General features: G+C 45.9%; 1 protein-coding gene across 1 annotated transcript in view; it reads left to right on the top strand.

Annotated features, from left to right (window-relative positions):
• ATRN (attractin) overlaps positions 1–14718 on the top strand; it is a 152634-nt gene extending 137916 nt beyond the window's left edge. The window contains exons 28-29 of the mRNA XM_082282483.1: positions 9522–9636; positions 11122–14718. Of these exons, the coding sequence (XP_082138609.1) occupies positions 9522–9636; positions 11122–11246 (240 nt within the window). The 3' untranslated portion in view covers positions 11247–14718. The remainder of the gene's footprint in view (positions 1–9521; positions 9637–11121) is intronic.
• Positions 14719–20980: the final 6262 nt, after the last annotated feature.

The following is a 20980-nucleotide window of genomic DNA, read 5'->3' as shown; positions in this document are numbered from 1 at the left end:
TTGCTTTGTTATGGGAGAAAGTGCTGTTGAGTGGTTTAAAGGCTGCCAGAAGATCCCATCTGTTCAAGAAGTGCAGAGCTAAAGTGATGAGCTGATTTGGGAGTGGGCAGGGGGTACCACAGATTAATTAATATATTTTCAGTCTATTTGTATTTTTTATCCAAGTGATGCCCTTGTTAAATTCCTTTTATGTTGCAATGAAGTTGCAACCAGCAGTAAAGGAGCAGAGAAATGAGTTGTAAGTCCTGTGCCACAGGGTGCAGGGTTTGGGGAAGCTGCAGGGTGAGGAATGATTTGAAATGAAGCATCTGCCGGCTCCAGCACTTCTACAGGGTGAATTCATCTTAATTTTGACATGTAGCTTGATTTTAGGCTGTTTCATGCAGCTGGGGTTCAGTGAAGAACTAAGGGCCAAGGAAGGAACTGATGGTTTTTACAGCTTTTATCCTGTTCTGGTTGTCACTCTTGATGACTCACTTTCCCCTTTACTTCCCACGTTGCTGACCTGCTTTTAGTCCATCAAATCTGCTGATGGACCATCTTCTGTGACCTCCCAAGCTACTCACTCACAGTGAGCTGGGTTAGTGTAAGCGTGGCACAGACACTCCACCGAGCTGAGACTGGGGGTCCTGTGCAAGTAGGCAGATTGGGAAGGAGGGCAGGCTTGAGATGTGATGTATGAAAGCCATGTCAAGAAGAAATGACCAGGCTGTGTCAAATCGTAGAACTGATAAGGCTGGAAAAGACCTTTAAATCACCGTGTGCATTCATGAACACAGCACCACCACTGAGTTTACCATTAAACTATGTCTTCAAGTACCACATCCACAAGGTTTTTGAACATTTCCAGGGATGGTGAGGCCCATTTCCATGGGCAGCCTGTGCCAATGCTTTACAAGTCTTCCCATGAAGAAATTTTCCCTAATATCCAGTCTAAACCTGCCGAGGCGCAGCATTTCTTCTTGTCTGATCGAGATGTGTTAGAGGGGGACAGGACAGCTTAGGGTTTTTCAAGGATGATATAAATAAGCTGAAAGTCATTGCTATCCTCAAAAGGATAATAGTTGCAGGAAGGGGATGAAATTGAGGCGGGGAAAAAAAACTGAATAATCCTGGTCTGTTGTGGCAGTTGCTGGAGATGGTTCACATGTAGCCTTTGAGGCCAGAAAGGCTGGTGTGGTTCTGCCTGACCTGGCTAGGGTAGGCTCTGGGCCACTTAACTTGCCTTTGGAAAGGCAGTTTAATTTCTAAAGTCTTATTTCTGAGATTTCTGGCATTTACTGGTTCTAGGAGCTTTTCCATGCGTTAACACCGAGGAATTCCAGGGCTGTCGGTTTGTAGCTGCGGCTCTGTCTTTAGCAAAACCACTCATTAGGCTCCCTCCTGTAGATCGGGGTGACAAAGGAACACACAAGGAGGACACCCCAGCTTGTACTTTCTATTTGGTGTTTATTCCCCTTACACTGGCCCACTTTTAGCTCATGGAAAAGTGTGGGATCCCCTTTGAAGGAATGCCAGTGGTAGGAAGGGAGTGTTCCCTGGGCAGCTGAGATGTGTAAAGCGGATTAGCTGCACTAGAATTCCATATAGGCTGGCTGTGGTCCCTCTTACCAGAACATCAACAAAAATACCTGATAAAACCTTCACCTGATGAATTATTTCCAGTTAACAAGTGCCCAGGATCTTGCTTTGATATCTATTGCAAAATTAGGGAAAAAAATTAGGGGAAACTTTTGCTAGTCCTGTAATATAATATGGAACATAGATATTTGGAAGAGAGCTGTAGTGAGATCGGCAGAGATATCTGTTAAGCCTGCCTTGTATTTAGGGAATACTTGGCTGATAAGTGATTTTAACTAGTTTTAGATTTGAGGACTGTAAACATTTCCGCAGGTTGGACCCTGATTTTAGCTGATAAGGAGGAATTTGCTGGAAGGAGAGGAAGGAGCATGAAGCTTCCCACAGGAGGAGGATTTTCTAAGTTCATTTTTTCCCCTCTAACGAGCATCTCTCTGATTGAAGTACTAATAACACCAGCAGCTTCTCAACAGCATTATCAAGGACTTATTTGCATTCATTTATGCCAAGCAGTTGTTTTGTGTGTTGTGTTTGCAATCTTCCTCCAACTGTCCTGTTTCATTGGGTTTTTTTACTTCTCCTTTTTCCTGTGCAAAAACCAGCTGAGTGCTTGAGAAGAACTGTGCAAGTTCTGCCTGTTCACCCATACAAAATCAAAATAAATACCCACCACTGGCTATATACATATATACATACACATATGTGTATATATATATATCTCCCAGATTTGCTACCCATGGTCTTATCCACCCCCTCCTTGGGGAAGGGCTGGGAATTGAAGACAAAGGACGAGTGTTGGCATCCGTGAGTGGCAAAGCTCAAACTGTGACATGAGATTTGGTCATTTCAGGGGAACTGCCTTGGAGATCCAAATTCACCTCCCAAAATCCTTCCCTTCACCCTGAGCTGGTGGCTGGGTGCTGCTGAACTGACATGTGCACTTGAAAATCCAGAGCAGTTGTTAAATAAAGGGGAAACAGACTTGGGAGCTGGTGCCATGTGGGCTCCAGATATGGGGTGCTCGGATCTGCATTTTCCATTTCAGGCTGTTAACATCCATAGGAGGGTTTGAATATGATTTTTATTCAGTTCCTTACATGCAGCAACCCAGTTTTGGGACCAATTCAATTCATTCCCCAGCCCCTTTAAAATTCCAAGGTAGATATCAGGGACAAGGTAAATGTAAATTTTTAATCTAAACTCATTTACTGTGAATTATTGCTGGAAGTTCATTCATCTCTATCTTGCAGGACACACATATTACCCTGAGAATATGATTTTTAAAGCCTAATAATCTATTTTTAATAGGAAATTGCTTGTAACTTGTTTTGCAAATGTTCACTCAGCTTTTAATGGCACAATTTAAAAACTTGCAAATGGAATTTGACCCTTTTTCTACAGAGTGAAATCACCTGAACAAGTGGAATCAAATAATAAAATGGAACTGTTTGGGTAATGTTCCTTTTCTCATCTACCACCATAAGATTTTTCCTTTATTTTAATTTCCTTCCTGGAAATTGAAAACCATGTAAGAGTTATTTGATCAAACCAAAGAAACATGTTTTCTTGTTAAGGAAAAAAAATACTCCATGGTATTTTTTTAAATACATCTTGAAAAGCAATATGCTGGCAGTGTATCACAGAACCTAAATAAAACTGATGCTGTGTTTGTGAAATTATACAGAATATTTATTGTTCTAGCCATTAGTTTTATGTGACACATTATTAACTTCTTGAATTTCTCAAGTAAAAGCAACATAAATAGAAATAATGAGATGAAATAAAAATGTTTAGGTTGAGCATCACACAATTCAACCTGCTTGGGGAAAGCATTTCACTTTGAAATTGACTCCCAAGGGAACTGGTGGTGTATTCCACACCTGGGTCACCTAGAAATAGCCCAGACAAATTCCTGGGAAATGCCCTGTTCGTGTGGAAAGTCCTGCTGGAGAAGCTGGACTAATTGAATCACCTAATATGTCTCTTATTGATTTTAATGTCTATAATGGTTTATGCTTTATGCATGTTAAATACACATCAAATCTCAGTAACAACTGGGAATGCTTGACTTTTTAGTGCTGGTTTGGGCCAGTAAAATAATCTGTGGAAAACAGCTGACAACAGATTTCACTGCCTCCAGGAGCAACAGGGTTGTGTCACCATTTACTAAAGTACTATTAACTTCCTATTTCCACCTGGAAAAGGGTGGTCACTGTTTCCAGGCTAAGAGGGCTTGACTGGCATTTTGCTCTTTATTTGACATTTGCATTATCCTAATTCTTGGAGTTCTTGGGGGTTTTGCCCATTATTTCCATTGATTGTTGCTTTGCTGCTCTGGAGGAGCAGGGAGAGCCCTTTGCAGGGAAGGGTTCAGGTTATTCAGTGCAGGGGAGGGGGATTCTGTCCCTGGGCCCCTCAGGTGAGAGCCCACCTGCAGAGCTGCCTCAGCCCTGGGGCCAAGAGCAGAAGGACGTGGAGCTGCTGGAGAGAGCCCAGAGGAGGCCCCGGAGCTGCTCCAGGGCTGGAGCCCCTCTGCTCTGGATCAGGCTGGGAGAGCTGGGAATGTTCCCCTGGAGAAGGGAAGGAGGCAGGGAGAGCTGCGAGCCCCTTGCAGGGCCTCAAGGGGCTCCAGGAGAGCTGCAGAGGGACTGGGGCCCAGGCCTGGAGGGACAGGAGGCAGGGAATGGCTTCCCACTGCCAGAGGACATGGGTGGATGGGATGTTGGGAAGGAATTGTTCCCTGGGAGGGTGGGGAGGCCCTGGCACAGGTTGGCGTGGGAAGCTGTGGCTCTCCCTGAATCCTTGGAAGTGTTCAAGGCCAGGCTGGACTGGATGGGGCTTGGAGCAGCCTGGGACAGTGGAAGGTGTCCCTGCCCATTGCTTTAAGATGAGCTTTAAGGTCCCTTCCAACCCAAACCATTCCATGATTCTGTGATTGGCTCCATGAAATTGTCCCTCCAGTGCACTGGAGACACAGTTCTCCATATTTCTTTGAGGACGAGAGGTACCTCAGGGCAGGGGCCTGACAGCTCAACCCGCTGCAGTTGTCTGTCCATGGCTGTTGGCCGTGGTTGTTGTCCACCCTCTCCAGCACCAGGGCTCTGTTCTCCCCTCTGTTTCTCCTCCCAAGGTGGGACTCTGCTGTTCAACCACCTTGCAAAGCACTCCTCTTGTGATGAGTGTCTGAGAGATGCACCTTATTTGAATAGATTTGAATAATGTCTACTTTATTGTGCCATTAAACCTTCAATAAAAAGGAATAATTTCTACAATTCAACAGTGGGTTTATCAAAACACTCTGAATGGAAGTTGCTGGCAGAGGCAGGTTTTAAGCAACTGGTAGAGGTTGTTACAAAGTTTAGAAATACACCTATTTTATATATCTTTCTTAAGTTTGACTGTAAAGCCATCTCTCAGATCTGATCTCTGCTTTCCAAGTCCACTCAAAATCTTCTTGCAGGAGAACAGCTTGGATCTGCAACAAGAGGGTATGGGGCTGTGTCAGGAGAGGTTTAGGTGGAAATCAGGAAAAGGCTCTTCCCCCAGAGGGTGCTGGGCACTGCCCAGGCTGCCCAGGGAATGGGCACGGCCCCGAGGCTGCCAGAGCTCCAGGAGTGTTTGGACAGCGCTCTCAGACAGAGGGTGGGATTGTTGGGGGGTCTGGGCAGGGCCAGGAGTTGGACTGGATGATCCCTCTCGGTCCCTCCCAACTCAGGGGATTCCATGACTCTGTGATAAGGGTACTCAGAAACCATTTGAGTGGGGAAAGAAAGGAGACCTGAGCTCTTCTGAGGTCTCCCCACCAAAATTCCACTTGATGAAGCCAGCCAGCTCCTCTTTAGACCCTTTGTGCCCTGGTGCCACCTACATGGGTTGCATCAAAACACAAGCAGGGGCAGGGCAGGGCAGGGCTGGCGGTGGGCGAGATCCGCAGTCCAGCTCGCAGTGAAGTCGCTGGCTGGAATCTCGCATTTTCCTCCCCGTGCGCAGAGTCGGGTCCCTGGCTCCACCGCTGGGTTTTCTGTGTCTTGCAGAGGGCACAGTGTGTCCTTCACTCCCGGCTGACCTCCTCCTTGCATCAAATTCCTCATTCCTGTCACTCAGCTCTGAGTCATTCCCTCGGCTGCGCTTTGTCTCTTGGCCCGGCGAGCACACGCTCAGAGACGAGATGCAGAATGAGTCACAGTTCAGAAAACAGGTGCCTGAACTGGGGCTGTCAAAAATAAATGTGCAGGACTTGATTCTTTGGCTAGCTTTTGTTGTTATTAACTGCAGCTTGTCTCAGGAAAAGCTGGGTTTGATGGACAATAGCCCATTTTTTTCCCTTTTAGTTTTAAGATGGAGCTTAGTTGCAGCAAAGTGATGTTGTGCTTAATTCCTTCTAAATTAGTTTGCAACTGCCTGATAGATTTTGGGTGCATCATTATCCTTGCTGTGCATGGTTGAGAGAAATAAAGTTCCCCATGCAGGGAAATATTAACAATTTTTTACTAACCCTCATCTTTTTTGGTGTTGTTCAGCCTGGAAAATAAAAGGTTTTGGGTTGACCTAACTGTAGCCTTTCAGTACCTGAAGGGACCACCAGGAAAGCTGGAGAGAGATTTCACAAGGGCTTGGAGTGACAGGACACGGGGAATGGCTTCCCACTGCCAGAGGTCAGTTAAATGGGATATTGGGAAGAAATTCTTTTCTGTGAGGCTGGGCAGGCCCTGGCACAGGGTGCCCAGAGCAGCTGGGGCTGCCCCTGGATCCCTGGCAGTGCCCAAGGCCAGGTTGGACATTGGGGCTTGGAGCAGCCTGGGATAATGGAAGGTGTCCACTGCAGGGCATGAGATGAGCTTTGAGATCCCTTCCAACTCAAATCACCCCATGATTCTGATTCTTTTCTGAGCAGGTTGACAAGGGAAGGGAGGAGGCTCAGGGCTATGTCCGATCCCCACCTGTCTGTGCTGTGGAGTCAGGAGAGCAGAGAGGAGGTAGATGTGTGACCTTGAGGACCAAAATAAAAATCCCATGGAAGGGGAAAGATTGTGCCCACAGGGACTCATAATGAGAGTTCGTGCTGCACACTCAGGGTTCATTAGTTGGAAAGGGCAGAGGAGGAGAGAAGGTCTTGCCTTAGGCTGAGAGATGAGCTAAATTCCCCTCCAAGTCCCTTCAGCTGCCTGACTGAGAGCTATATAATGAACAACTTCTGTTTCTTTCTATTTTATGATGTGCAGGAGACTCAGGGTGATTTTGATACCACAACAAGAGGCAGTGTCAGAGCCCGAAATGCCTTCAGGTCACTGGTGGTCGAGAACAGCAGATGAGGTGCAGAGAGGGGCTCTTGGAGAGCTGGAGGAGGCAGTGCTTGTGTTCAGAGAAGGAATTCAGAGCATTGCTCTTTCAGTTGACCCAAAAGAAGGCTGAGATGTACAGCAGGGTAAAGCCCAGGGAGAGGGTTAAGGCACAGAAGAACGTCAGACAGATGAATAAATGGAGGTATGAAAACATTTGAGGTTAAAAGAAAGTTTCTGGTGGCAGACTGGTGAGATCCAGGACCAGGGAGCCTCTGGAAAGGTCTCCCAGAGGTGATGGCACAGGCTGAAAGTGTAACTACTTTTAAAGCAGAGAATTGTGCTTTTATGTGCCATTGCCTGCATTAGTGAAGGGCTGGATTTGGTGACTCTTGAGATGGATTTTCCAGCCTCCTGTTTCTGCAAGTTGGCTGGAGGATGGTGAGTGTGTTGCTGAGCATCCTCATGGGTTGGAAGGGACTTTACAGGTTGTGTTGTTCCACTGTCTGCCATGGCAGGGACACTTCCCACTACACCAGAGTGCTCCAAGTCCCATCTAACCTGGCCTTGAACACTTCCAGGGATGGGGCAGCCACAGCTGCTCTGTGCTGGGGCCTCCCCACCCTCATGGGGAACTATTCCTTCCCAATCTCCCATCCAGCCCTGCCCTCTGGCAGTGGGAAGCCATTCCCTGCCTCCTGTCCCTCCAGCCCTTGGCCCCAGTCCCTCTGCAGCTCTCCTGGAGCCCCTTGAGGCCCTGCAAGGGGCTCGCAGCTCTCCCTGGCTCCTTCCCTTCTCCAGGGGAACATTCCCAGCTCTCCCAGCTGCCTCCAGAGAAGGGGGCCTCCAGCCCTCAGAGCATCTTCATGGGCATTAATCCATTAGGAGTTAAAAACAAATACATTAAAAAGTATTTTAAAATACAGTTTCTTCTTATTCAGTTGTTCCTTCATTCTCTTCCCCCCATCACTTCTCCAACGGTCTTTGCTGCCCATTCTGCTCAGCGCTGAGGGTGAGCACAAGAGCTCTCTGTAACCCCAAGTACCATCCTCCAAACTCTGGGATTCAGTAGAACTGTTTTATTAACAGTAGAATAAGTAAGATACTTGAGTCTCTCCAAAAGAAAATCAACTTTGTGTTCAGTTCTTGCTCCTACCCATATGCCAGAAGTCTGTGGGCTCTATTCCTGCAACTGCCTTCTCTGTGCTCTCCCCATTACCTCTGGCAGTTGAGTCACTGTGGGGTACAGCCCCAGGATGTGCTTGTTTGCTTGCTGGGAAAAGCTCTACTCTGAGTCTGATCCCTTCGTTGGGGGCGGGGAGATGAAGAAATCTGCTCTCATAAACCAGCAGCCAGCAGCTTCCATCACCCAGCCCGTGCAGCACGTATTTATCTGCCTTGCACAGACCAACAAATCCTGCTGCAATCATTGCAGTAAATGTGAGATATGGAAAGTTTTAAGTTTCATTTTGCTTGCTGTCGTCTCCTTTTGTCTTTTTTATTGAGCAGAAGTAATTTAACAGCATGTTTGACTCCTGTTCGGGCTTTTTCATGGCTTACATTGTATTGAGTTTCTGTTGAACATTTGAGTACTGTGGTGTAGTTCGATGCCTGATGCAAAAAGCACTAATTATTTCATTAATACCAGAGCAGAATTTGTCCATCCTGAACAAGAAAATAGAAAGCACTGAGTTTATGGGGTAAAATAGTGTTTCTCAGCTTTTTTAGCGGATGTGGAACAAAAGAAGAAACTCTCTTGAACCTGTACTCATTGGTATACACTTGCATCCTCATCTTACTGTTGTTGCATCCCACAGTAGTGCCTATCCCATGTAATTGTCTATGGGATTGGGGCCAGGCTCAGGTGAGAACATACTTTAGTTTCTGGGCTGGCATTTTGGTTTTCTAATGACATCCTGAAGTTGGCTGTTGATAATTTAGGTAAAATCCTCACAAGACTGCAGTGGGAGGGAGATGGTCACAGACACTGAGGGGCAGCAAGGGATCCAGTCCCCTGCTCCTCCAGGGTGGGAGAAAGCTGACTGCCCATTATATATTTGAATCACATACTGAAAGGGCCCTTAAGGCCCATCTAATTCCACCTCCTGCCATGGACAGGGACACCTTCCATTAGACCAGGTTGCTTCAAGCCCTGTCCAGCCTGGCCTTGAATACTTCTTTTTGTTCTTGGGAAAATGTTCTTTGCTGCGGTAACGCACTGAGTGCTGTTACGGTGGTACATGGACTTAAATTCTGGAAATAGAATTTCGAGTACCAAGTCACCGTGGTCAGGCGTGCTGATATCAGTGACATGCTGCTGATGGGGTTGATGGAAAAAACCCCTCGGTCCTGTTGATTACATAAGCTGCTCCTTTGTTATTGAATTTAGGGAGAAATACAAACCTTGTGTAGTGCTTGACTTTTTAATAGCCTGATTTTTATTAAGTGAATGTGTTTTCTAATGATGACTCGTGTTTTGATTGCTGCTGACAGTGGTTTTAGCTTTGCTGGCTGCGTGCTGGAAATTTGCCAAGCACAGCAGTGTGGTTCGTGGTGGTTCATGCCCTGGAGCTTGTACGAGCTGGGAAAGCAGTGCTGGGGGAAGAGGGAGGGTGTAACACACTGCTTTACATTTGTCTTCTCTCATTGCTTCCCTCACTGCAGACTGTACCAAAGCCGATCGCGCTGGAGCCCTGCTTTGGGAACAAAGCAGCCGTTCTCTCCGTGTTTGTGAGGTTGCCTCGAGGACTTGGGGGTATTCCACCACCAGGACAGTCAGGTGAGGATTACTGTTGTCTGATGGCTTGGAATATTAACTCCATACTCGTTCCCCAACCTTACAGATTCACGTTCCCTGATCCCACAGAAGCTGCTGTAGCCACAATTCAGCTTGGGATGTGCTCAGGGTATTTTAGGCTCCCTGGTTCGGGCCCTGCTGGCTTCCAACATGAGCTTTGAGTTAATTACTCAGGTCGTTGATGGATGAACATTTGATATTGGACTACGCTTTAATTAACATCTGGGTGGGGGAAGGAGGGATCTGCTACAGACATGTTTGCAGTAGTTACTTGTGAAAGTAACTGGTCACTTAGCCTATCCAACTTCATTCCCAGCTCCATTTGCAGGGGGACATCAAGTCAGAATCATGGAAAGATTTTAGTTGGAAAGGACCTTAAACACCATCCGGTTCCATCCCTTGCCATGGACAGGGACACCTTCCACTATCCCAGGTTGCTCCAAGCCCCATCCAGTCTGGCCGTGGACACTTCCAGGGATGGGGCAGCCTCAGGGCAACTTGTGCCAGGGCCTCCCCACCCTCACAGGGAAGAATATCTCATCTAACCCTGCCCACTGTCAGTCTGAAGCCGTTCCCCCTTGTCCTGTCACTACAAGTCCTTTCAGAGCATCTCTACCCTCCTCTTAGGCGCTCTGGACAAAGAGGTTTTCCCCATCCAACTTAAGATATCCTTGTTCTCAACCCCTTCACACCTAAAACTGATGTCAGGGCATTGGGACATCGTCTCCTGGGCAGTGTGGAATTTAACTGGGGTTCCCCAGTGCCCAGCGAGCTTGGTGAAGGAAAGGCTCCTGAAAGAGGATTAGCAGGGTTTGAATTGGATGGTTTGGTGTTGAGCTGGATTGAGCTAAGTCCCAGATGTGGGTTTGTCTGTGAATAGACTGGGGAGGCCCTGGCACTGGGTTCCCAGAGAAGCTGTGGCTGCCCCATGTCTAGAAGTGTTCCAGGCCAGGTTGGACGGGGCTTGGAGCAACTTGGTCTAGTGGGAGGTGTCCCTGCCCATGGCAGGGGGTGGAACTGGATGGGCTTTAGGGCACCTTTCAATCCAAACCATTCCATGGTTTCCTCATCTGCCATGAGGAGGTTGCGGAGGTGACGTATCCATGGGAAGTGTGGTGAAACCTCCATACACATTTGCTTTCAGGTTTATTGTAGTCCATCTACAATAGAGAATAGAGAAAGGCACCTTCAATATTAAGGGTTCAGGCTTCAATGTTGAGAGTTTTACATCCAGTAATACCCACTCCTATTGCATCTTTTCCTCCTGCTGTTGCTTCTAATTAAACATGCAGTATTTCAGCTCCTTTCAGAATATTGGCTGGAGTTTAATTCTTAAGCCAAAACACTTCTCTAGTTTATTTTAAAAATTCTACACGTTTTGTGGCCTGGAGGGATTTTCTCAGCTGTTTCTGAAGGATTTGTTACTGTGGCTGTTCTGTTCCCTGACTCTTTGTTTTGTTGCCTCAGGTCTCGCAGTGGCCAGTGCGCTGGTGGACATTTCACAACAGATGCCAATTGCCTACAAAGAGAAATCGGGCGCGATACGAAATCGGAAGCAGCAGCCCCCTGCACAGCCAGGAACCTGTATTTGATGCATGGACATCAGAAACTGTCTAGGGTTTTAAACAAAATGGAAAAGTAATACCGAGGAGGAGGAGAAAGATTTCCATGTTGTGTCCCAAGAGACTAGAAGCACCCAGAAAAAACCACAACTTCCTTGAACCCAATTTTTTTCTCTCATCTACGTGCTAGTTGGCTTTATTTGACAACTGCTCCACTTAAGTTTTACTGACACATGGCTTCAGATTGCTCCTTTGTTTTCTTCAAGTTTAAGCAAAATAATTTTATTGCAGGTGCGGTCCGGTCCGATGCCGCCATTCCTGGTCAGTGTAAATACAACAGTAGTCCAATATGAATGACACTCAGGTTTCTACATGGGAAGTGCTTTGTAGTTCATGTATTTATCAAACTGTACAAAAAGAAAAAGATCCAGTGTTTACAGGTGTCAGCTCTCAACACATAAACACTACTATTAATCTTCAAAGCATCTTCATCCTTTGTTTTCATTTAATATTTAATTGTTCCCTCATTATTTCAGTGGAACTCACTTCCAGGCACAGCCTTTTTGTAGTCATCATGGTCCAGGAACACAAAAGCTTGGATGGTTTAAAGGTTATGTTGCTCAGACCACGTGAAATAACTGGAAAGTTGGATGTTGCTTTAGAAAGACTCGGTGTTTACATAGTCTTAACCTGCTTGGAGTACACCACACACAAGTGCCTAGACTCGAACAGATCTAGGGAGTGAGGAGACTGCTACACACGCTGCTTTTTAACATAATTAAATTCCTTTTAAAGGTATGTATACTCACATCTAGAGTCACCCAAGGCACTCTGTGTTCTCTGTCCCGTGCAGTCAGAGGAAAATCACATTTTCCTGACCAACCAACTACTCACCCAGATGGAAATATCTGGAAGGCACATAGAGTTTCAGTATCTCATAAGAAAACTCAGTTTCACCATCATTTTCATAGAAGCAGTCTGTGTTCCAGGTCAGATACATCATATTTTTCTGATTTTGGCCTCTTTCCTCCCCTTCCCTCCCGCCATCCTTCTGGATGAGAGCTGAGCTTGGAGGCATTGCTCCTCAGTGGTTATGATTTGCTCCATCTTCTTACAGGGTGTGAAAAGCAACACTCTGGGTGCCAGATCACTTGAGGATGAAGTAAAAAAAGAACTTTAAATAAAAATCAAGCAGAGCAGCTTTGTTTTGCCACATGTTTGAGTTCTACATGATCAGATCTGGTATTTCCTGTTGGGCTTGAGCTCTGTTTGATGTTGAAGAAGCGGCTGGTTGGTGAAAGGATGAGACTTGCAAACAGCGAAGAGAAGGTTTGGCATTTGGGGGGTCCATCGAACCATCTGAACTGCTCTGACAAGTTGGGACTGTATTTTGAGGCTCAAGGCTGGACTTAACCCATCCATCTGTGTGTGGTGGTGCTCAGTGTCTCCCTGGAGCTGGGAACGTGGCGCAGGGCCAGGGCCACACAACGCTGTGGTGCTGGAGCTGGTAGGAAGATGTTAGTGAAGATGCCAAATGAGGTGTGTGATTGTGGCTTCATCACAGTAATTGAGGATTCACCCAGGTCACTGGGTTGGTGGGTTCTGTTGAGGACATCTGCTATTTATTAAAAGGAGAAGTAACACACGGAAGGGAAGTGCTCTTGGACCTGGCCAGGTAGCACCTTTCCAAGCTGAAACCCAAATAACTGCGTCTTTTTTTGGTGTGTGTTCTGGTGATCAGTCACATATCAGCCACTCATTTCTGGAGTGGTTTTTTTCTAACCATGTATTTTGAAGAAGCTCTTTGGAGCATGGCAGCATTGCAATAAAGAAGTGAATTGCTGGGTGTGTCTGGGCAGTGGTGATGGGAGCAGCCTGATGGTTTAAGGACTGTTGTGGATGATAATTCTGATTTAACGTGTCATTTAACAAGTGCAATGAAACTGCAAAAAAATATTGGGACTGCAGAAAAATATTGGGAAAAAATGCATTATATATATAAATATATAAAAATGCATCTCTTTCTAGACTAGAAGTTTAAATGCTCTCTGGGAAGAAGGAATTATGAGAGGAAAAGGCTTGAGCTTTGTCTTAGAGTGAAGGGATTTAGTCAATTTAAGTTTTACCTGATGCACGGATTACCTCAGACAGATTCATCTCCTGATAATATTTTCTAACTTGATCAGTGAGAGGGTTAATCTGAACTGGAGAAATTAGCCTGGACTAAAATCCCTCCTCTGTTACTACATGTTTTCAGCCATTGTGTGCATCCTCATCTTTGGAGATTTCTTCTTGCTTCTCCAGCTGTTTTTGAGAGGAGAACTGCCAACCCAGATGGTGAAAGCCCCTGTGCTTAAGTTTCCCTCTTCAGGACAGCCCTTGAGCAGGTGCTTAAAGTTGTTGGGTTTTCCTGATCAGAAACAGCTTTCAGAACTGTAGGCCTGGAGGGGTGACAGATTTTTACATTAATAAGACATAAATATGGAGTTTGGGAGGTTTTCTCACTCCTGGAGAGCTGGGCTATCTGGTCTGCACACACAACCAGTGTGCCCAGGAGTGTGGCCGCAAAATGAGGTGTCAGATATTGGAAAAATGAGCAAAAATGATCAAAGTCAGGGTTTGTTAGAGGGACAAGAGTTACTTGTATAAATAAAAGGAACCAGCTTCCTTAGGATGTAGCTCTGCTCTGCATCTGATCTCCATCTTGATGAGGGAGAAGAGAACTCTCATACATAGCTCTGCTGCAGTTTCATCCCAGCTTAGAGGTAAACAGGGAAAAAAGTGGGAAAGGATAGGGGAAAGGAGAATTGCTGGTGGTTTATCACCAGGCCAATGTCAAAAGTGAAGGATTTTAGGGTTTATTTCATTTGGAGGTGAGGTGGGGGAGAAAGAGCAATCTTATTTCATGGGAGAATCTGTACATAAATGACAAATGACACACAGATTTTGCACTTGTACATAAACTCTACAGTAATGTGCAGAACATGGAGAGATTTAAAGGGTATATAATCCAGAAAAACATCTTGAATGTATTTTTGATGCATTTTAAATGATGTATGAGTTTTGTCTTAGTAACTTCTTCATCTGATCAGTATTAGATAATTTTCCAGAGCTTTAAACATCAGATTATATAATGACATCTTGTAAAACAGGGAGGCATAACTTGACTTCTGTATGTTCAAATGCATTTCACTTAAATGTAGAAACCAAGTAAAATATGGCTTTTCCATTTGAAAGAGAGAGTAATAAATGTCCTTGAAGTGGTCACCATGTGGAGGATTAAATCAGTAGTTTACGGCCTTTGTTACTAAAATTGTGGCAGTGTTTCCATTCAGAATCACTCTTTTCAGGTGTTTATAACTGGCTGAAATTCAGCATTCAATGTCTCAACTCTCCGAACATTTTTATTCTGTGAGAGGAGCCTTTAAAAAATTTAATAATAAAATTTCAGAACTGTTGGGGCCCTTTTATTCTAGAAAACAATGGTGCCATTGGATCTCCAAATCGCACTTTTTTTTTTTTTTTTTTTTTTTTTTTTTTTTTTTTTTTTTAAATTCACCATTTTCCGTGGGTTTTAGCCCAGAATTTTCTCTGGACTGTTGTAGCATGACCTTGCCACTCTCTGGCTCAATATTTTGGATACAAGAAGATTTATGAGACACAACTTTTCAGTTGTTACATTCCTCTCCCTGGGCTTAAAATGTGTTGTATTGAAATTACCAAAATAAAGCTATTTATGATGGGGTAGTGCCTGTGATCAGTATCAAGTCACGGCATATAATGTCCCAAAATTCGATGGTACAGTGCCGTTGGTGTGGCAGCCTCCACGGGCAGATCACACTCCTTCGGGGAGTTCATGTACTAAAGATTGCTCAGAAACACCATTTCTCTGCAGGAAATGTTACCAAGATCCACATTACCAAGGCACTGGGTTTATGGGATGGTTGTAAACGGCAGGTCAGCTTGCTTGGCCCTAAATGAGCTGAAAGGAGGGATTGAGGCTGAAATCGACCTTCAGGCCTTTTCCATAAGCTGCTGGAATTCGAGTGCCACAGAGCTGGGCTGCCCCTCCATCCTTTGCTGCTCCAGGTGTTCCCAGCTGCTTTTCCTTTTCCATGAGACCCTCAGTTAGGGACAGGCATCAGCTGCATCTCAGAACCTTAAACCCCTTTTCACTGGAAACAGGGATTTGCTGCACTGAGCTTGTGAGAAAGCAACGAGCAGACTCCGCGTGCCCGGAGCAACTTCCGACCTCATCTGTCCCTCCCAGTAAGTGGTGGCTGTCTCTGCCCCTCGTGGTTTATCTTCATTTGGGAATAGCCCAGGGAAGTGGAGGGAAGGGGCTGACTTGGCCGAGCCTCCTGGGCTGAACTGCAGCAGCAGGTGGGAGAGGGAGCTGGGTGGGCTTCAGTGGGAAGGTGCTTGCGGAGTGTTGGGGCTGTGGAAGGAAGGGAAGGGATGGCTTGGGGTGTGCTCCTCATTTTTGGATGTGTTCTTTGCAATTTTAGTCAAATTCCTGGTTTTTCTGTTGGTAGCTGCTGAAATGAGCTGAGTTTCCATGCCAGGACTACTACAGTATGTGTATATGCTGTTTTTTTCTGCATCAGGGCAGGTTTTGTTCAGTCTGTTTCTTCGTTCTGACACTACACAGACTATTTGTGTGCGTCTTCCAGGTACTATAATTCTTTAGACATTTCCTCTCAGTTTAGTATTGATTAGAAAAACCTCACCAGTAGAAAGAAGGAAAAAAAATAACAATTGTCGCAGAGTGTATCATATGTCAGTCCATTTTTAAAAAAAAAAAAAAGAAAAAAAAGAGAGTTTTATATTACTCTGAAATTTGTGCACAATAAATGTTCTTTAAACTAAGATCCTTGAATTAATTGTATTCTGGATTTTTTTTCCTCTTTGTTCTGTAATTATTTATGATTCTTATCCGTGTTCAGACTTGAGCTTAGTTTGTTAATATGTATAATTTAGCATTTATTGCATTCATTTGTAAATAGGAGCAAGTATTGTAAACTATTTCATTGCTGGGGTTGTGGGTGTTATACATACACACATTTAGGACTGCAGTTTTTTGGTATAATTTTTTTGTATTGTAAAATAACAGCTAATTTAAAGCCGGAACGAGAAAATTCTTGGGAGGTCTGTGCATTTTAAATACAAATGTGAAGTACATGTATATAAATAAAAGTAAATAATGCAAATCTTTCCTCTGAAATAAAAAGTAGATGATCTGGTTAAAATTTTTCCTCCTGTTTGTTTTCTTAAAATACAGGAAAAAAATAATTCAAGGTGGTTTTGAAGGCTCCTCACTGGGGTGAGTTTCTGCTGTGGTGGTGGTGGTGGGTATCAGTGGGCTCCTGCCAGGTACTGAGTTTGGGAGGAGGAAGGGGGGACGTGTCCTCTGCCGGAGGATGGAGGTGTGAGTTATATCTGTAGATGTTGCAGGTAGAGACAGTCATTAAATAGTTTCCATTTCAACCCATCACCCTCAGGTTCACCTTTCCCCAGGTGCCTTAGGGCAGCTCTTCATCCCTGATCTCTGTGGCTGTCTCTGAAGGGTGGGAGAAGGGAAGAGCATCCCAAAGAGGTGTCAGTATGTTAACGAAGTTTTCAGTATGTTAGGGGTCTTTGCCAACCTAAAAAATTCTATGATTATATAGAAAAAGGGGCTCGTGCTCTGTGCAGGTTGCTTGGGATGGTGAGGGTTGAAGGAGGAATTTATTTGCTCCCACCTCCTCAGCACTGGTGTCATGAGTCCCAGCTGTCACGATACAGCTGCTCCTTAACTGGTTTGGCTCGATGGTCTTAAAGGTCTTTTCCAACCCAAATGATTCAGTGATTCCACAGTCCCAAAACTCAGAGCTTCTACATTCAGGGTTTAAATAGAATCACAGATTGTCCCAAGTTGGAAGGGACTTGCAAAGATCGAGTCCCACCCCTGGCCCTGCACAGCCTCCCCAACAGCCCCACCCTGGGCATCCCTGGCAGCGCTGTCCAAACACTCCTGGAGCTCTGGCAGCCTCGGGGCCGTGCCCATTCCCTGGGGAGCCTGGGCAGTGCCCAGCACCCTCTGGGGGAAGAACCTTTCCTGATCTCCAGCCGTTCCCTGGGTCCTGTTCCTGGTCCTAGAGAGTAGAGATCAGAGCTGCCCCTCTGCTGCCCCTTGTGAGGAGCTGCTGACCACGACATAACCCCAAGAGAACTATAAAATCTCAGTCCCTTCCCTTTCTTACTCTCACTGATAATTTTCCCAGTAAATTTCTTTGTTTAAATCCGAAGAGGAAAATCTGCCCTCCCTGGAAGCTGTATCACCAGTTTTGCTGATGATTTATCAAATGTTGGCACCGGCTGGTGTTTCAGATCCACACAAAAGCTGGGAGACGTCAGAGGTGGCCGCTCCTCTCCCACCACTTGTGCAGCACCTACGGTGTAGCAAAACATGTCCCCGCCACAAGAACTTCCCTGCTGCTCGTTAGCTGGTGCAAGGCTCCTCGCCCTTCACCAAAGCTTGCAGTTTGGTGAAATAACTCACTAAAGACCGCCTGCCTCATGGTGATTCAGGCACCATGGAAGTGACACTACTAGCTGACAATAAACACCTTGCTGGGTAAGCAAGATTGTGAAAAGATAAGCTGACAGACACTCCACTTTACACACTATAAAAGCTACACCAGCCTTTGACAAAGCAAAAGTCTTCTGCACATTCTCTAGAAATTGGTGGGGCTTTTGCCCAAAGCTGGGACACAAAATCTGTGGTTACTCTCTGGAGGGCTGAGTGAAAGGACTCTGTGTGCACTATCAGCAGTTTGGGGGTGAGTCCCATTGACTCCTGCTCCATACTGTGTCTTTGCTAGCTGTAATACAGGTACCTTTATGTCGTGCACTGTTTGATGTAATCTCCTAGCAGTTCTTCTGTTCTATACTGTGTAGTAAGTAACTGTTTAAGGCCTTTTGTCTATTGTCTCCTGTCTGCTCAATAAGTAACACATTTTATAATAGAGCTAATCAGCCATCCTTAAGAACTTGCGAGCCAGAGGGATTTAGGTGCGGGTCACCTCAGTAGAGCTGCTGCCAAAAATCTGAGCCTAAGGCAGGGCTTGTCTAAAGCTCTCACTTGGTCCATAACACCCAGGCATCCACAGCCCAAGTCCCGCCGGGACGCAATCTGTTGTTCTCCATTTATTTTTATGTCACTCTCTAACTTTGACATTAAGCACTGCTGGGATGAAGCAGAGTTGAACCCAGCATTTATGAGCCATGAAGGTTTCAGTCACCATTGCCTCCGAAGACCATTTTGCTGCTTCATTCCATGGCATTAAACTGGGATGCAGAAGCCCAATTCCCAGCAATTGCTGCAGAGCTGAGCGGAGGATGCCAGACTGACAGCACAGCGTGGGGTGTCCAGACTTGAAATGAAATGGGCAGGGGGTAGTGGTTTTAAAGCTGCTTTAAGTTTATTTTGGACAGCAGGGAAAACCACAGAAGGATGGGGCCATTTTTAATCCCTGCTCTGAATTTTCTTGTGTTGTAGCAAAGAAAAGAGGTTTGACAGGAAGGCAGGAAAGAGAGCATGGAGGTTTTCCAAGGCTTTGTGTACATCCAGGATGATGATCTTTGTCATCAGCTGTCATTAATAAATGGTTTTGGGTAAGGAGCCAGAGAGGAATTTGCTGTCCAGCTTTTCTTTCCACGAACCTTAAATATCAAACACCTACAGGAAGAAGTGACTTTAAGTCTTTTTAAAAAACAATTTAACTCCCCCAGAAATCCTGGCCTGGAGGCTGGGTGGTGTTCCACCCAGCAGAAGGTGGGCTTTGGGGCAGCTCTTGGATAGTTGCACATCACTGCTTGGTGGTAAATCAGCTATTGATATGGCAAAAGCCCCAACATTTCCTTTTTTCCCCATTGATGGGAAGAGAGGAGGAAGAGAGGTGTACAAATGAGCCAGAGTTCCACAGCTAACACATTGCCATTTGGGCAAAAAGAATTAGCAGATGTTCTTGAGTTTCTCCCCGGGGTTTTTGGTTTCTGAACTAATCAAGCAGCAAAGCAGGGATTGCAGGGTCAGAGTGGAACCACTGAGATCTTTCCAAAGGCATAAGGTGGGGGGAGATTTTCTGATGAGGTGATGACACCTGCTGATGAGTTTTCCGCCTGGTAACGAGGCTTGGGGACCCAGGTGTCAGCATCACTGGAGGTGGGCTGAGCTCCTCGCATTCCCCATTGCAGGATGGCTGGGAACAGCAACGCTTCCCCAGACTGTGTCAGAGTCCCAACACCCTTGGCCACAGGATTTTGGGACACCATCATCCCCCTATGGAAGCTCTGAGGTAAGGTACATGATGTCCTTAGAGGCACCTCTTCTCCTGGTGACTCCAGAGACTCAGTGACAAACTTGGGATTTGGGATCTCAAGAGACATCTAGAGATGTCTCAGAAGAGGTAAATCCTCCCCACAAACAAAGAGCAAGATCTGAGGACTCAAACTGCATTGAATTGGATGTTTTTCAGTGGCATGTAGGTTTAGGACAAGGTGGAATGGCAGGGATAGATGGGATACTGGGAAGAAATTCTTCCCTGTGAGGAAAGTGAGGCCCTGGCACAGGGTGCCCCGAGAAGCTGTGGCTGCCACATCCCTAGAAGTGTGTCCAAGGCCAGATTGGACGGGACTTGGAGAAACCTGGGATAGTGGACAGCGTCCCTGCCCATGTCAAGGGGTGGAAAAAGATGATCTTTACAGCTCCTTCCAGCTCCAGCTATTCCGTGATTCTACCATCAGCTGCAGGATCAGCTCTCTTCTCTATATTCCTGGGCCCTCACTCAGGCCACATGCATCACTCAGAAACCACATCTGCAGAGAATTTAGCCAAAAAAGCCACTGACTGGGTCACTCTGGCTCTGCCAAGGAGGACAATGTCTTCCTCCTCTTTATCTCCCTGCTGCTGACAAGCAGCGCAGGTGCAGCTCCATGATCCCACAGCCTGTGGGGCTGGGGCTGTTTCTCGTCTCCCCCAGTCCGTGGTGACCAGCAATGCCACGGGAGGATGGGATTTCATCTCTCCTCAAGCTGATCCCTGAATTTAATTTGGAAGCAGAACTTTAGTGGGTAGGTCTGGGCTGGGATGGCTGATAGTGAAGTACTGTCTTGATGAGGAATTACAGCACAGCATGGACATAGCTGGTGTCTCCATCCATCCCACCTGCAGCTCCCTGGCTGCTTCATCAGCTCTGCTTTCCAGCCACAATGTGCCTGCAACAGAGTGACTGGCAGGATTTCCATTGGGAAAATTCCCTGGAAAACATGTTCCCTGGGATCCTTGCACAGAAATCATTTCCACTTCTCCTTAGAAAAATCCCCGCAAAATGACTTGAACATTTTTCATGTCAGAGCTAATTCTGCAGCTCTTCCCTTTGGCAAACATCCGCTGTTTCCGCAGAAATTCAGTGTTTTAATAACACCGAAGCAAGATGCCTCCACCCCATCAGCATTTTAGCACTGTTTGCTCGGAGATAACGTATGGTAAATTGTTGTTTCTGATTTCAACATCCCCTTGCAGCAGTTGAACATCAGCTGCAGGATTTTGCTTGTGCTGTGTCTGCAGTCACAGTGTGATGGGGATTGTGGGTCCCATCTGCAGGTCTCTCCTCCAAACCTCCAGTGCTGCCCCAGGCTCTGGTCTGTCATGGAATCATGGAATGGTTTGGACTGGAAGGGACTTTAAAGTCCAAGCCCTGTCCATCCTTTCCTGGGAGCTA

Source organism: Coloeus monedula (genome assembly GCF_965178545.1).
Source record: "Coloeus monedula genome assembly, chromosome: 5".
Lineage (NCBI taxonomy): Eukaryota > Metazoa > Chordata > Aves > Passeriformes > Corvidae > Coloeus > Coloeus monedula.
This window is presented reverse-complemented; position numbering and strand designations above follow the sequence as displayed.